This window comes from Salminus brasiliensis, chromosome 10 (genome assembly GCF_030463535.1).
Source record: "Salminus brasiliensis chromosome 10, fSalBra1.hap2, whole genome shotgun sequence".
Classification (NCBI taxonomy): Eukaryota; Metazoa; Chordata; class Actinopteri; order Characiformes; family Bryconidae; genus Salminus; species Salminus brasiliensis.
Genome location: NC_132887.1, coordinates 17444981 through 17462728, shown reverse-complemented (window position 1 = coordinate 17462728; position 17748 = coordinate 17444981). Strand labels below are relative to the sequence as shown.

The 17748-nt window shown below is 42.1% G+C and overlaps 1 protein-coding gene across 2 annotated transcripts in view; it reads left to right on the top strand.

The window, feature by feature from the left end:
- Window positions 1-441: 441 nt before the first annotated feature.
- tmem260 (transmembrane protein 260) overlaps window positions 442-17748 on the top strand; it is a 36994-nt gene continuing 19687 nt past the window's right edge. Inside the window, exons 1-4 of one of the 2 annotated variants that reach the window (XM_072689526.1) lie at window positions 919-968; window positions 8513-8544; window positions 10295-10419; window positions 11179-11330. In XM_072689526.1, the coding sequence (XP_072545627.1) occupies window positions 11212-11330 (119 nt within the window). In that variant the 5' untranslated portion in view covers window positions 919-968; window positions 8513-8544; window positions 10295-10419; window positions 11179-11211. Of the gene's footprint in view, window positions 969-8512; window positions 8545-10294; window positions 10420-11178; window positions 11331-17748 lie in introns of both variants that reach the window. The other variant, XM_072689525.1, reaches the window with a different exon arrangement.

Sequence of the window (17748 nt, the reverse complement as noted above, 5' to 3'; positions counted from 1 at the left end):
TTTGGTCCTTCCCTATGTTTATGACTATAGCCTCACTTTAGGGCATAGTTGTATATTTTATATCCACATAAGATTTTAATTTAATTTTATGGGGGGGGGGGGGGAATTAATTTTAATTAATTGATGAATTAATACGTCTAAATATATGGCAGAATAAGAGAGGTAAGTTAATATATGGTTAGTTAATATTAGACTCATTAATTTGCTCCAAAATTCTCCAAAAGGTAGCACAGTCAGCACAGCTTACAATGCTATTAATGTGTTTGTCGGGAAACAAGGAAATTCTAGTGAAACTATATCTCACTGATCAGACCACATTTCGTACTTTTTTCGTGCTGCCCTTTTCAAAACAAAGGGACACCGCCTCCCGCTAACCCCCTCGAGTCACTGAGCACACTCCCGCTTCCTGCTGTTCCTCACAGACGCTCCGTTTACGCCAGTGCCGGCCAAAGCAGGAAGCGGAATTAGCCCAAACTCCAGCATGCTAGCGCAGTGATCTCTGAAATCAGCACACAAACCTGCGGTCTGGGAGGGACGGTCCAACCGCGGAAACACTAATCTGGAGATTATGAACGGAACCCAGGGGAAATAAGGCACCGCGGTTTTGCAGCTCAAGTTTCCACAGTTTTGGGAGGGTTTAGCTGGATGCTAACACTGTCCTGTTTGCAGCAGCAGCAGCAGCAGTCTTGCTTGCTCTTAGCTTGCTGCTGTGCCGCATTTTGGTACAAAATTTCCCTTTGCTGGCCAGAAAGGTAGCTAGCTAGCTAATAGCCATAGCCAGAATGATCTGCAGTATGAATGGGACTAGAGTCGGTAGAAAATAGTCAACGCATATTAATGGTAGCTAGTTTAAACGGCTGAGATGTCGGCGGACAGATGGTCGTGGACATTGACTGGAGCTACAGTAGCCGGTGTTTCAGCGCTGTACCTGCCTGCTGTCCAGCGCACAGTCCCCGGTGGAGACTCAGGTAGGCTACGGCTGTCACGTGCGTTTGTATACATTCACAGCCAATCAGAGCGCCGCTCTCCACAGCGCGCTGAAGCCGCTCGTTCATGATGCGTTGAATGAAAAGGGCGAATGGCGCTGTACTCTCATAAACCCTTTCCCAAAAGCGCACTTGCTAGCATGGAGTCCACATTTGCGTGTGCATACGAAGACTACGAGGCCGTAGGGTGTCCCATTTCTCTGTTTCAGTATCAATGGGGTCCCACTGGCGCCCTCTGTGCGCCCTTACTGCGGCCTATGGAGAGGACCGCACTCGGAAGCGGCCTGTTACCTAAAATTGCTCGAGAGACTAATCACAGTGCATTTAATGTGTGTTTAATGATGTCTGGTCCCCGTGGTACAACAGAGAGCAATGTGTGGGTAAAGATGTATTTGTTTATTTTATTACACCATGACAGTATTTTATTATATTGTGATACATTTTGATATTTGAATATTTTTCCTAAGCATATTGTGGTTATTCTCAGTGTTTAAAGAATATTTACCAGCTGCGTATTTCATTACAAAAATGTAATTAATTCTGTTTTAATTGGATGGATTGCAGCAATTGTATTAACCATAGGTAGTATTGGACAGTGGTGGCTCAGTTGGTAGAGCACCAGGCTATTGATGACAGGGTTGTGGGTTCGATAAACACTGTTGGGCCCTTGAGCAAACCCTCTGTGCTTCCCGGAGGCCCGCCACTCCAGGCATGTGTGTTCACTGTCACTGTGTGTGTTTGATTACTTGTGTGTTTTCAGGTGTAAGACAGAGGCCAAATTCATGTCCAGTGGTTGTCCTGTCTTGTATGTGGATAGCAGTTTTTAAAAATCTGCTGCCGCTGGTGCATACAGTGAAAATGTGTTTTAAATGTTGTGAGATAATGACTGTAAACTTGTTTGTTTACCTTGGTCATGAAATCTCAGTATACAGAGTCATGTCAGGAAGTATATGTAGTATTGTTGTGAAGTCCAGGGAATTCCCTGCATTACAGAGGACAGGGTGTCGCCATTCGCTGATCATTTAATCAAAATCATTGCTCTAAGTGCAAATGTTAAATGGGGCTCTGAACTAGGACAGAGGATCTGGTTAGCATTCTGTTTGATTCTTTTTGATTCTGTGTGACTGAAGGTCCACTGATACAAGTTTGGATGATAATCCCAAATCTGAGGGATTAAAATTGAGTGTTTTTATTGTTGGAGGGACAGAAAGCTGAAATTAAATCTGTTCTGTACCACTGGCTTTGTAGGCTGCTGACTAAGCATGACTTAGCTTAGATAGACGGCTAGAGATCCAGTCAGTGCCCTACACCACAGGACAGGTCTGATTCTAACTGGTGTGCTGCTGAACTGTAGACCATTTAAAGTGTGGATGATAGAGATGGCTTGATACTAGGGTGAAAATGTTATATCAGAATATTTAAAAATACTTTCGTGATACACATTCTTCATCAGTGTATTTTGACCAGCAGATGCACCAGTGCACCAGTTGTGGCTGCTGTCCAAATACTATTTTTATTCAATGTTTGTTGCACTTCCTCCAAATAAACAGGACTAATGATGTTCTTTGTATTAAAACATGCAGCTGTACAATGTTCTTTAAGCACTGATGATGTCCACAGTATGATCAGAAAAAGCATATAGTGTATCACAATATAACAAAATACTAACTATTTAAATCTGTTTAACTAACCATTAATGAACGTTTTTTATTGTGTTTGTGTTTTATTGATTATTGAGTTAACATCTACAGTGCAGGCTAGAAAAAGTAAGTGATCATCTGTGTGATCTACTTTTGTAGGAGTCAATTGACAAAATGTCTTTTAAATATGCAAGTATGATTCCACTGGTGGGATTTGTTAAGGGTTTGTTGGTCTCTAGTTAGTATGAGTGTGCCCAAGCACATGTTCGACATAGAACAATCATTTTTGACAGTGGCACTGCAATCAGCATCAGTTCTACTGGTTCATTAAATCCAGCCAATGATTAGTCCTTCCACATCATACAGCACTTAAAACAACCAAAAATCTGCAGTTTGTGGTAATCAACACAACTTTGCTGTAGAGTTTAGGCTATGTAATTTTCACATATTCTAGAACTGCAGCTGCAAATGCTTTAAAAGTCACTCTGCGTGAAACATTACAGAGAGCCAGAGTCTGTTATATCTGTAATATGTTTAGAAATGGTTTAGGTAGTGTAAGCCATTCTAAACACATGAGTCTACATCAATCCACAGTCAGACATATCGACTACACATTGAGGAAATTCAGGATTGTTGCACTTCTCTCTAGGAGTGGGCATCCTGATAAGACCACTTCAAGAACATGCCTGTCAATCCTTAGATAAGTGTGAAAGATATGAATGGTAACAGGAAAAGACCTACAGAAGAAAAAAAAATGCACATGGATCCACTACTGGAGAAACACTGAATGAGAATGGTGTTCATGGATGGACGACACTAACCTGTCCAAAATCAATACATCTCAATTTTACCAAAGACCACCTGGGTGGTCTACAATGCATCTTTGAAAAAAAAAAGAAGAACTTTGTAGCACAAATGCAAACAACTTTAAGTGAGGAGGAAAATGAACACAGCACACCAACACCAAAACCTCTTCTCATCTCCAAAGCATGATGGAGGTGCATCATGGTTCGAGCTTGCTTTGCTCTCTCTGGGTCCGGACGGAGAACAATGAATTCAAAGGTGCATCAGAACATTTTTACAGGAGAATGGAAGAGCAACAGTCAGTGACCTCTAGCTAAAGAGATGTTGAGAGATGCAACAAGGCAATGACCCAAAGCATACAAGTAGATCAGCTCAAGAATGGTTAAAAAAGAAGGTTTGTATTTTGAAGAGTCCTATAGCTTAAGGCATCCCACAAGACATTTTGGGGTGGTATGTGACCCGGTGGTAAATTTCATCCTTAATGGTCGCAGGTCTTCATGTGGTGAAGTTGAAATATTGTGTTAATAGTGTAAAATATTTAAATATATTGGCTATATATATATATATATATATATATACATATATACAGTGCCCTCCATAATTATTGGCACCCCTGGTTAAGATGTGTCTAATAAATTGAGTTTTTTTCTAAATAATATAGGACCACGATGGAAAAAAGAGTAAAATCCAACCTTTAACTCAAGTGAATTTTAAGGGGAAAAAAAAATCCCTGACTAAGAAATAATTATTCTTCATAAAATCACCTGTTCCACAATTATTGGCACCCCTAACATTTCTTAGGAAATAAATGTAATTAAAGTATTTCTGTCAATTCTACAGTAGTTTACAAAGTTGATCAGAGTATGTAGGAACATTTAATTAGTAATTCACAACTTCCTGTTACCCTGGGGTATAAATATGACGTGACACAGATGCCATTTCTCTTCAACATGGAAAAGACAAAGGAACATACCATTCAAGTAAGGCAGATGTGTGTTGACCTCCACAAGTCAGGCAATGGCTACAAGAAAATAGCCACTCACCTACACCTGTCCATATCTACTGTCAGAGGAATTATTAAGAAGTTTAAAACAACTGGAACAGTGGTAAACAAGCCTGGATGAGGATGCAAGTTTATTTTGCCACCCCGCACAGTGAGGAGGATGATAAGAGAAATAAAAAGGTCTCCAAAGCTCACTGTTGCAGAATTGCAACAAATGGTAGCTTCTTGGGGTCATAAAGTCTCCAAAACAACCATCAGGCGCTATCTGCATGCCAACAAGCTGTTTGGGAGGCATGCACGGAAAAAAACTTTTCTCACTCACAATCATAAATGCAAACGTTTGGAGTTTGCTAAGCAGTACTGGAACTTCCACTGGGACTGTGTGCTTTGGTCAGATGAAACTAAGATAGAGCTTTTTGGCAACAAATGCTTTAAGTGGGTCTGGCGTAACACAAGAGCTGAGTATGCAGAAAAGCACCTCATGCCCACTGTGAAATATGGGGGAGGATCAGTGATGCTGTGGGCCTGTTTCTCTTCCAAAGGCCCTGGGAACCTTGTTAGGGTGCATGGCATCATGAATGCTTTGAAATACCAGGACATTTTAAAACAAAATCTGGTGGCTTCTGCCCAAAAGCTGAAGATGGGTAGTCACTGGGTCTTTCAGCAAGATAATGACCCAAAACATATGGCCAAATCTACACAGAACTGGTTCACCACACACAGAATCAAGCTCCTCCCATGGCCATCTCAGTCCCCAGACCTCAACCCCATTGAAAACCTGTGGGGTGAGCTGAGGAGGAGAGTGCAGAGGAGAGGACCCAAGTCGCTGGATGATTTAGAGAGATTGTGCAAAGAGGAATGGTCAAAGATCCCTCTATCTGTATTCTCCCATCGTGTGAAACATTATAAGATAGTGGTTGGCTTGAGCTTTGATGGATTCTATCTAATGTGAAAAGGCAACAGATAAATATAATTTTTTCAGTAGTGTAAAAGAATGTGAGAATTTTTTGTTTAGCTAGTGTGACGGGGTGGTAAGTGAAACTGAGGAATGCACACAAATCATAAACTTTTGATAAAGCATATATTTAGTAAGATGCAAATGTCATGTTGATCAATACGGACATGTGGAAACGGTTGTGTACTAGTAAAAAAAAGATAAAAAAATTCTATTTTAAATGAAATTCTATTTTAAAGAACATTTCCCCTTTATCTTATAAACTAACACACTTAAATCAATAGCTTTGAGCTTTGGAAACATGCTTTGGCACATTTTATGTGCTTAATGTATCTTATCCAATGTTGCAGATGCATATAGAATCCGTAGAAGAATTTTATTTCATATATTAAAAGAATTGCAGATCTTGTGGCAAGACAGTCTTATAAACTTCCAGCAGTTCATGGTAACCAGCCTTTTAGAAGGCATGTCTTTCTCACTTAGAAAGCTGCTTGTAAAGAGAGCCCGCTGTAGGTTAGTGCCCCCATGTATTTTGTTGTCCACTGTTGTATTGGCTGACAGAGACCTGACTTACATAGTGTAAACACAAAAATATGCTTGGGCCTTTGCTTTTATTGAAGGGAAAAAAAGCTTCTTTTCAACTTGCTGGGTCAAAAAGGAAAGTGTCAGGAGGGACATCCAAGTGGCTGAAAAGCTGTCCTGTTAGCTTTTTTTCTCTGCCTTGAATCCAGGGTGGCAGTGGAGGGGAGGGTGTTGGTATAAGGGGTGTTTTTGGAAAGGGGGGAAGAAAACGGCGTAGCCCCTGAGCGTGGCGTTTAGGGACAGTGCAGGATGTTGGTGCGATAGAGCCAGCTGAATACTCGGCAGAAATTCTCCAGGTCTCAGTCTCGCAGCCCTAATCCCTTTAGGTGTGCTGCGCCCTGGAGAGGCTGAGCGGGCGCCCCACGGGACCGCTGTTGTCTAGGAATGCGAGTGTGGAAATGATGGGGATTAAGGGGCAGAAAGGCTGCTGTGGGTGCCCAGTGCTCTGCTATCACAAAGACACTTGGCTCCTTCCACTGCTGCCCCGCTTTCGCTGCATTTCCCCCACTTTGCTTTTTTTCAGAACCCGCTCCTCACGACCAGGCCCGGCTTTGCTGCTCCAGACACACAGCAACGCATGGCTGAAAAAAAAGTGTGATAACTTTACCTGCCGGTGTACATAACATGACAAAATTAGATTAAAAGGAAAGCCATACACTTGGAGCGGTGGTAGGCCTGACCTCACCATGTGTGAGTTGATGTGTCTGTGTTCATGGTTGTTCTAAACAGAAGAGTGAAAGCAAAGAAAATTCCTGCACTGAAGAGTGAGGGGTCTGTATGCACAGATAGGAGTTCCAACGTGACAACAAAACAGACAACCGCCAGTGAAATGTTGGAACTGCCAGCTAACGATTTCAGAATTCAGTGATGCACTGAACATTTAAGGTTGCATCAGAAAACATAGTTTATAGGATTTTCCAGCGGTTAGGCAGTGTTGCATCAGACAGCATTTCTCTGATTTTTACCATATCTCGAGTTTCATTCTGTTTACAAATAGTAAGCCTTTAGCCAGGACGACTCAGGACAGTAGTTTGAATGAAAAAATGTAAACTAAGAAGTTAAGTAATGTGCATGTAAACTAAGAAGTTTACATGTTTGAATTTCAGTTGCTTTGTCATAGTCTTTTATTAATATATTAAGTATTCCGTTATAAATATATAAAGGATTTCTAAATCTGTTTTTTTTGGGGGGGTGGGGGGGTCTTCAAGTTTACTCAGGTATAGTCATGGGCAAAAGTTTGGACCCCACCTGGTCAAATGACATAATTCCGTTTAAGTGAAAATACTTCACAGTCTTTTCAAAGACACATCCTCTACACATTTCAGTGCACAATTACTGTGTGTTTGTTTAATTTAACCTATATTAAATAGTAGTAGTAGGAATTAAATCTACTGTGTGGCATGTTTAAAGATGCAAAGACATTGTTGTGTGTGTGTGTGTTTATTTAGAAAAACTACTTATTCCAAAAATATTGGAAAACGTTCTAAAAAATCTTTAAAAATCTTTTAACATAATTCCATTAGTTTCAGATAATAAAGTAGTGTTTAATAAAATAATGATGGGCCTTACTGAGTTATTACAGTCAGATTTGCTCTGGAGGTCTGTGACCGTTCTCAGAAAGGGTGCTTGGTGGATCATTTTCATGTGTTTGATACTTCTACACATACGCTTGCGTAAGGCACCACCTGCTCTGTCCAATAGATGGCACAGTTTGATGTTAATTACCATGCTCAGCCTGATGACTAGCTGTTGCCAGGAAACAGGTAACAAGTTAATTTGTCAAGACGGAAGAAAATAGCAGATAAAGCAGCGCATGCAAACTACAGCTTGAGAGAACGTGCAGCAATGAGTCAACAATCAGTTGTGCTCTTGCACTCCTTTGGGCTTCTTTACCGCAAGGTCTTTAGGATTGTTCGTTTTTGAGGCTGATTTTACCTGATGTCTGTGTGTATGCCTTTGAGAAAGAGAAGGAAAGACAATGAGGTGAATCAAGAGAGGCTTGGAGGAAGATAGGAGTGGGAATTTGAAAGACTTGGAAAGATCACAGGCACTAGGAGAGTGTTTGTGGCAGCACGTGTACCCTATGTGTGTGGGTTTGGGTAGAGGCTCTGGGGCTGGGAGGGTGTGTTGATCATTCTGTTTTTGGATAATGGAGTGTGTATTGTGTGTGTGTGTGTGTAAAAACGAAAGAGCGAGAGAGTGAGCGAGTGAGGGAGTGTGTGTGTGCATATTGAACATGAGCAGTGTGCTCTGTTTTAAACTGGGGAGTATGGAAACACTGAATGCACTTGTCTGTATGTGTGTGTGTGTGTGTGTGTGTGAGCGCCTGCATGGGGATCAGGGGAGCGGCACGCGATGGAAGAGAATGAGCGTGTCGCTTAGGAAATGTCACACTGGGAAGATTTGCAGGTTTTGATCCAGGCAAATTAATGCAAAACCCCAGTGCAAGTATTTGATTTGGGAAAACTTTCGGGAGCGGACTTGTCTCTTAATAATAATTATTGGGTTTACATTAATTTCCCTCTCTGTTTTTCTACCACAGGAGAGCTGATCACCGCTGCTTGTGAGCTGGGGGTAAGCATTAGCTGTATTGTTTAATCAATTCACTCATTAACTCTTATAGGCATTAAGGAAGTTTAATTAAGTATGGGGGAGAAAAAAAGCTGATTAATTTACTTTTCAGGCTACAGGTTTTTTTCCCCTCACCCTCTTTTCTATGCACTTCTTTTGACTAAGTTAGGGCTAGAGAATGCTATAATTTGCAACCCTGTTCTTCAAATCCAATTAGACTGAATGGTAAGGCAATGGCTTTTGTAGGCTTTGCCTTATGTACGGTATAAGGCTTATTATACTCCAACCCCTCTTCTTTTTGTGCGTGTATGTGTGTGCGCCTGTGTAAGCCGCAAAGAATGAACTAAATCGGGTTACCAGTTATAATAAGTTTTATTATTTAATAAAGTTTATTACGCCGCCATGATCCTTTTAGGGAGGCTGTGGCAGTGTCAGTATGCCAGTAATCCCTCCCTCTGTCCGTGTGGCCTGCTTGCCTGCCGGCTCTCCCCAGGGTTGGAGGGGTCTCTCCAGGGCAGAAGGCCGGCGGCCCTCCCCTCTTGCTCCCTGGAGCCCCGGATCCATTCTGCCTTAAAGCTCCCCGCGGCAGGGCTCTCGAGCTGTGTGTTCTGCACGTCTGTTAATGTACCACACACGCACCGGCACAATAACACCTCCTCTCCTTCGGCATGCATTCTCGCGACACACGTGCCCTGCATGATGTCATATATCTGCACTGTACAAGTGCAAGCATTCCTGCTACACACAACGTAGACACACACAATGACACACACACACACACAAACCTCCATTTCCACCTCATGCTCACCTTGTTGGCATAGCATCTGACCCTACCATCTGTTTGCCATACTGTCTCTGTTTCTTCTGTCCTCTCTCTGTCCTCTCTCTCTCTTTCATGGCTTTACTCTCTCGTTTTCTCGGCCAGTCCTGCTGTATTTCTCCTTTCTCTCTAATTATTCACTTTGAATTCTAGGCGAATGTTAGGCAAGAATTAGTTGACCAAATTGATTATTAAATAATCTATGTGCTGTTTAGGTAATAATATAGGTGGCAATATGGCTTTCGTTGTTTAGTTAGTGCTTTAGAAAGGAGGAATTGCTTGTTCTACTAACTGAATGCTATTGGTGGTACTTTGACATGCAAATTGAGAGAACAAGATTATAGAAATAATTGTCATATAATTTAGATATGAAAAAATGACTATTTATCAGTATGGCCTCATTTTAGGCAAAATATGCGGCCGTCCGATATTTATTGAAGGATTAAGGATTACAGCAGCTCTGTGCGTGACTCCTCAGTTACCGGACACTGCAGTTCCTTGTTCAACCGCTAGTTGGAACTACGCAGCTAGTTCACGGCTACAGCAGCACATTAAAACCTGTGTTGTACTACATTTACATTACATTTAAGGCATTTAGCTGACGCTCTTATCCAGAGCGACTTACAAGGTTACTCGTATTACAGAGGTGGGCCAATGTAGTGTTAGGAGTCTTGCCCAAGGACTCTTATTGGTGTAGCGCAGGATAGTCACCCAGACCTGGAATCGAACCCCAGTCTCCCACACGGTATGGTAGCTCACTGGCAGGTAGTGGTGTTATCTGTTGCGCCACACCAACCACCTACTAAACTCTGTGTGCTGAAATATATATGTATGTAATTTAGTTTTCCATTTTTTATGAAAATATATTTGTAGAATGTGCCTAATGTGCCTTGTTGGGACTATTAACACCACTAACCGAATACCCTCCTCCAGAATACATCACTCAGCGACTGAGTATCAGAACACAGCAGAGCTAACAAAGACCACTGACCACACAAAACAGCAAACAGCAGACCACATTTATCTAACCACGTCCAAAAATACAGCAGCAGCTAAAGGTATGTAGTGCTGTAGTTTTTTTTGTGATGGATAAGCAGCCCTTTACAGTCCTGTTTCCACTCCACAGTTAAGTTCTGCACAGGAATTTGCAGGCTCTCTCAGAGTTCCACAGCATTTTACACGTTTGATCCCACACAGTAAAGTGCATTTCAGTTCGACCAGTCAGACTGAAAAACGATCAGTATCGGCCCCCAAAACACTGATTGGTACATCTCTAATAAAAAGCACAGCACAGCTGCCATATTATACTCAATAGATGATACTCTCCCACCCTGCTTGAGGGTTTCCTATTTTATACAGTGCTCTTTTTTCCTCTCTTTCCCCGTTACTCTCCTCCCCCTCCCTCCCTGCCCACTCTCAGACATCTCCTTGCTCTAGAGTGTGTTACGTTTTCTTAGCCTGCCGTGACTGTGTGTGTTATCAGGCCAGTAGGAGTGAGACAGCCTTTAATAGCTCAGCCCCTTATCGCTCCTGAGGGGACTTAGTTCCTAATTGCTGGGAAGGCAAGGAGACAGGAGATCAGGGTTTTGGAGGGTGATCGGGAGGGGGAGGAGGAGAGGTGTGTGTGTGTGTGTGTGTGTGTGTGTGTGTGTGTGTACAGAAGTGATATGGTGAATAGTATGAAGCCATAACTCACAAACCGGGGGCTGCCCTTTAGTAAAAGCGTGGGAAGGTTGATAGGTAGATCAGTCCACTTTTAGACTTTTGTCCCATCTATTTTTTAAGCTGCATTTTCTGTTTGCTCTCTGTTTCATCAGGTGGCCCACCCCCCAGGATACCCTCTCTTTACCATGTTGACCTCCCTAGCCCTCCGTCTGCTGCCAGGCATTTCTCCTGCACATAGGGCCAATGTACTTTGTGCTCTGCTTGGGGCTGGGAGCAGCGGAGCCCTCTGCTACACTGTCTGCAGGTAGGAACCTCCTATACCTTTCTCAAGTGTACTGAGGCACAAAGTAGCTGAAACTGCTGGAATGCAACTGCTTGTCTGCACTCTGAGCAAAACCCATGTGACACATACTAATTTTTCATGGCATGAAAACCCTGTCTTGATTTTCAGTTTGGTGCCTATTCTGAGAAGCTTCAGTGCTTTTTCCATTTTGGAAAATGATGTTTAAAGAACATCACAAAAAATGGTACTTGGAGGCTTTTTTCAGTAGACAGGGTGTTATACACATACTCTATGTCTATATTTGCGGACACCCCTTCTAATAAATCAATTTATCGACTTTAAGTTGCACCTATTGCTGCCACAGATGTGCAAATGCACACACACAGCTTGTCAAGTCCCTGTAGAGAAGTATTGCAAAATAAATAAGACCCTCTGAAGCAGATAAACACAAACTTATTGGCACTATGCCTAAGGCCAGGTGTGTGCTAGAGGGGTCTAAAGTCCCCCAGCATTAAGCTGTGGAGCAGAGGATCTGTGTTCCCTGGAATGATGGTGCTCTATCTAATACCTTTGGGATGATGGGGGAGTTGATTATTATTAACCCTATTGACGCTCTTGTCACTGAATGCAATCAAATCCTCAAAGCAGTGCTCCAAAATCCAGTAGACTGGCTTCCCTGGACAGTAGAGACAGTAACAAAAGCAGGATAAACTTTTTTAATACCCTTGATTTCAGAAGAATCGATAAATGAGCAGGTGCCTCTTTTGTCTGTATAGTCACAATATCACAGTATTATTTTTCTGCTCTGAGTTGAAATGGACCAACAACACCAGGAGTAGCATGTAAAAGAAAATTTATTAAAAACTTATCATGATTTTGTATTTCACAAACTATCTTCTGTTAAACAGGATTGAATATGATATATTTGCAATTAAACATGCAGTTATGCAATGTTCTTTATGTACTAATGATTTCCATGATGTGATTATGATTTCAATGATACACTATGGAGAGCATCCATGGTATTGTATATACATATTATTTATTTTGATGTAAAACTTGCATAAGTAAGAACTGTGCTAGAGTTAATTTCAGAGTACTACAATGAGACAAAAATCATCAGAGGACTTGTTGCCTTTTTAAAGGAATTATTACGGAAATGAGGCCACCTCTCATACTCAGTTTGTTTTAAGCCACTTCTCTCTATCTTCTCTGTTTTTCTGTTCAGCCTATATAGATGCATGTATGTGCATGTGTGTGTCCAAACTTGTACACTTGTTGATGAATGTAACTGCTCTGAAGGACTCCCTAAATGACGTAAATGATGTATGGCTCGCCTGAGGTCAGAGGAGCCACTTTAGTTGGGATTGCAAAACAGGCTGACCAAAGATTTGGCCTGTGGCTACATGTAAAATGCAGCCCCTGCTCTTAATCCCAAAAGGATTTAGATCCAATTTTGGATTAGCGAAACTAAAAAGTCATTACCCATAGCCCACGCTTCCTCCTCCCCTCAGCTGATGGGTACTAAGGATTTCTGTACACACACACACACACACACACACACACACACACACACACACACTCTCTCTCTCTCTCTCTCTCTCTCTCTCTCTCTCTCTCTCTCTCTCTCTCTCTCTCATGCATACACATTCACGCTTGCTCTTACACATGCATTTTAACCCCAAAGCCATGTCAGTATATAATCTATGTTTTCAGTTGAAAGCATAGGGGTAAAATGCTTTGATGGTTATCTGTCTGGGCCGAGGCTGAGGTTTTGGCTTGCGTGCCTGTCTGCTGGGCTGCGAGCTGTAGCTGGCAGAAGCAAGATGCCAGGGCTGGGAGGGGGAGGGCATTTCGGGGCTTCAGAGCTTCCGGCACAGTCTGGGACGCCCTTCTGGGTTGGCATTGGGGTCCTCAGGTGCTTGGTCCATGCCCAGTGGGTGTGCTGAAGTGGCATACCACACGCAGTAGGAGCACTACCGGGCAGGCCTGTCCCCAGACTGCCACCCTGGCACCTTGCGCCACTTCGTTCCGTGGGTGACCAGCTCACTCTGTCCTCTCAGGGTTGAGTCTGGAAATTCTAAATGTTTTCATTCTGTATTTGACCAATTTCAGGGTCTGAAGAACTTGCACTTGCAATTGTGTTCTCTGGTAGTGGGTGTGCCAAGCCTTTGCACTTTGGCAAGAGAAGCTGCTGGTGAGTCAAGTGTCTGGTGCTGAATCTAGTCAGCGGGACCAAATGTAAAGAAGCACAGAAAGGGTTCAATACAGCCTTCATGCTACCATAGCACAGTGAGAACACCATAAATAGCTTCAGCTGTCTGTCACTTGAGGAGCAGGGCTGAAGGAGTAAAGTATTAATTGTAGTTAGCCTACTTACAGCCACACTATCTCTATTTATCTTATGGCATGTTTAACAGCTGTGTTCTATTTATTTGCTCTACTAGACACTTTATTTCATTAGAGAACAATTATGTATTTCCTCACAAATAGGAAAAACGATTGTGCTTCACTTGCTCTGTAAAACCTGTGAATCATTGTTGCCACTTGTGTCGAAACGTTCAGTTTGTTAACAGGCTATATTACAGTGTACTTTAGCAGATGCACATATAAAGCTGCAATACAATGAGCTCCTTATGTATTTTCCAATAAAAAGAAAAGACCAGTTGAGTAAATAAAGCAGGCATTTGGCCTGTTGGGGGGTGATTGGGCATCTCTTTCCCTGCTCTGTTGGGTCCAAGCTAAGCCTTTTAGTCTATACTGCTTTATGGCACACTTTATGGTCCCTATCTTACAACTTGCGCAAAGCGTGTCGTGATTCTCATTGCTCACCTTACACCCCGCCAACAGTCTATTTTCATGCCTTCCCCTTGCGTCGTTTAAATAGCAACGATGCTTGCGAATATATCTACGCCGATGGGCGTGGTTGTCTCGAAATGAGGTGTGTTGATGTAAAATTCTTCCGTATTGCTATCTTGGCAACGAAAAACACAGGTGCACCACTGACTAAAACCACCTAGGCAGACGTCAACAGTCAGGCGTTCATTGCTATCATGGTAGTGAATTGTCAACAGGAGCGTGCCCCCGCTTTGCAGACCGCACCTGGCTAAAATAGGGCCCTAAGACTTACAGTTTGTAAACCACTGACCTAAAATATTGATATTGATAAAACACAACTGGTATTAGTTAAATGTTTCATTTGACAGACATGCTTGTCAGTTCTCAGTTGTCTTTTAACTCAAATGAACAGTAGAAACTTACAGTCTTAAAACAACATTTTTTCATTAAACAAACACCTATTTATTTTTAGCCTAATAAAACAGCTTGGACCCTGAGCACAACATCAGTAGTCTGTTCACTTGTATCGCCTGTATTTCTGCCATGTAGTTAGCCTGGGGCTGACCTTTTTTGGGATAATCACTGGAACAACTGTAGGCATTTTTGCTTAGCTATTGGAAGATCACCAGTTTAGGTGATGCCACGACCTGAGAAGTCAACCATGGGTCGTCAGTATCAACTAGTTGATATATATTGACCAGGCTGTAATTTAAATCAGCAAGGTATTCATAATGGCTGTTACTGTTTGCATTAGAAAGGAACAGTGAGCATTGTTAATATCCTTATAAGGGAAAGGCATGACTAATTTGTGTGAATCTACTCGTCCCTGCTGCTTTGATGAGCAAGGACAAAATACCCTTAAAACTAAAGTATATATTAACTGTAGTTGAGAGTGTGGTTAGAGCATTTTGGGCTGGGGGGTTGTTGTAGCTTTCTGGTAGCACATGAGTCAAATTTTCTCTCCATTATTTCAATTTCCAAATGAACAGTAATATCCAAACTTCAGGAAGATCCTCAGTATCGTGAGTCTTTGATGTTCAAATTAGGTGGATGTCTGCCTGTAGAATTGCAGAGTGAGCACTGATGGGCTTGGAAGCCATTTCTTTTCAAAGACGAAGTTCCCCGCGTCTCAGACCCAGCACTCGGCCTCCCTTTGATTTGTCAATTACAGAACACTCTTCTAAACCACATGGTTTGATAGCCAAATTGCATGTCTTATTATGTTTCCACACTGGTGCCTGACAAGCCTTTGAGGATGGCCGGCCTCAATAATAATGGTAATTGTTGATTTTCATTGCATTTAAACTGCATGGAAGCTATATCTTTTTTTGTGTTGGAAAAAAAATTTTAACTCACAGTTCACAAGAACTATTTTTGAACCCACAAACAGGAATAATTTAGAAGTTATAGTAATTCTGAAACTTTCTGAAACTGGCACAATGAGCCAGTTATTTTCTTCAGATGCAGGTTTTAATAGGCAAGTGTTGTTGATCACTGACAATATTATGCAATCACAAGTTATTAGCTAAAATGATTATGTGAACTCATTTGTACTACGTCCACAAATTGTTTAGCATACCGAAGACCCTATTGCTTTATAGTAAACAAACAAACGGCTACCCACAAGTCAGTGATGCATATCAAAGTGGTAAACAACAATCACTCAGCATTTTCCACACCTTCCTGAGCTCTTGGTTACATAACAGAAGCAGCCAGGTGGTCTGAAAGGGACTCCACCCATCACCCGCCCGGCCCACCCGGCCTAAGCCCTGTCTCTGTCGCACCTGTGAGGGTACACACCTGCCAAGGTCATGCGTGCCCCATCCCGCATGCAGCAGCTGATTACACAGCTGACTGGACACCAGAGCCCACCTGTCTCTCTGGTTCTGTATTTTTCTAAGGGCCTTCACCATATGGCCGTGACTGTACTTTCCTCTGTGTAGCCGCCACATTCACCTAGCCAGCCTGCTACAGTTCCCGGTGTGCTAGGGCTTCTGTGAAAGGTTTGAAATCACCACACTGAACTGGAATTTTCCGTAACACCTTTATTTAGACAGTGTATTAAAATTGTGTGACCGTATTGAAGATTTGTGTGGTGCGATGTGGCTGTGCTAAGTATTTGTTTCAGAATAAAAGCAGCATGTGTGCTGGCTACTGCTTTCTCACACCTCTGTTGTCAGGTAGAATATCGTCCCAGGAACAACAGCTCTTGGCAGCTTAAGGCTTAGAGAACATATGTCCCCGTTTATCAGCCTAATATTTAAGGTGCTTTGGGTTTATGGCCATGCTTTGTTGGTAGGTGACACTAGCGTTAGTGTGTGTTCTGAGAAGTGTTTAAATTCTTAGCTTTTGTAATGAATAAAATATAATAATAAAGTATATATTTTTTTATCAGACCATGCCCTATATCTGTTGAGACCATTTCATGTGACTATGCTGTCATACAGAGGACCCTCCTCTTTCCCTGGCATTTTTTTTTAGCACTAGTAAATGGCCACCCCCAGCATGACCAATGGTTCATTTAACACACATGCAGTAATACATTTTAACAGATGTTTAATGAAGATGTCTTTTCCCTCATTACCCCATTCAGAATAAGGGGAATATAGTTATTTTACAGTATTACGCTATTACTTTAATTTCTCCTTGCCTGGAGGCCCAAGATTGTGTCTGCCACGCTGGATGTCAGTATTACCCCCATATTACAATTCTCAGTCTCCACAGGCACTTCCTAATAGCAGTCGCCAAGCAAGGAGAGGATCAGCGACTGCTTATTACCATACATCCCGAATTAATACAGTCTATAGGGCTACACATAATACGGGACCACTGATGGCTAATGACTTTGTTGAAATAATGATGGTGGGGGGAAAATGCTGAATGTCATACACATTTTTATTTTCTATTAAGAGTGTGTTTGTGCGCATGGTGGGAGTAGTTAGGGGATTATACATGGCATTCTGGGGGGAAAATGTGTGTATATTTATTGTTTGGGGAGTGATTAGTTTTCAGCACATGCTGTGCAGAATGTCTTGTACTGTCCTGTAGTAGTGTTCCAGCATTTCCTACAGCCCTCATATTACTCTCAGCTCTGCTAATTGGCCCTGCACAGCTAGTGGTGTAACAAAGCAGTTTCCACAAAAGCCTAATATTGGTTTTTAAAACACAACCTGTGTGCTTGAGCCACACACACCTGCAAACCAAAGGTAAAATGTAAAAGAATTTGAATGTTTTACTTCACCTTTTATATATACTATGTGTCCAAATGTTTGCGGACACCACTTCTAATAAATGCATTCAGCTACTTTAAGTTGCACCCGTTGCTGATACAGATGTACACATGTGCACAAACAACTGGTTTAGTCCCTGTAGATAAATATTGCCAATAGAATAGGACTCTCTGGAGCAGATAAATATGAATGACCGAATGCCAGGCGTGGGCTAGAGGGGTATAAAGCCCCCCAGCATTGAGCTGTGTTTTCTGGAATGATGGGGCTCTGTCTATAGTTGGGAATGAGGTGGGATGGTAGTCACCCAATAATCTGACCTCACTAATGCTCTTGTTGCTAAATGCAATCAAATTCTCACCGCAGATCGAAAT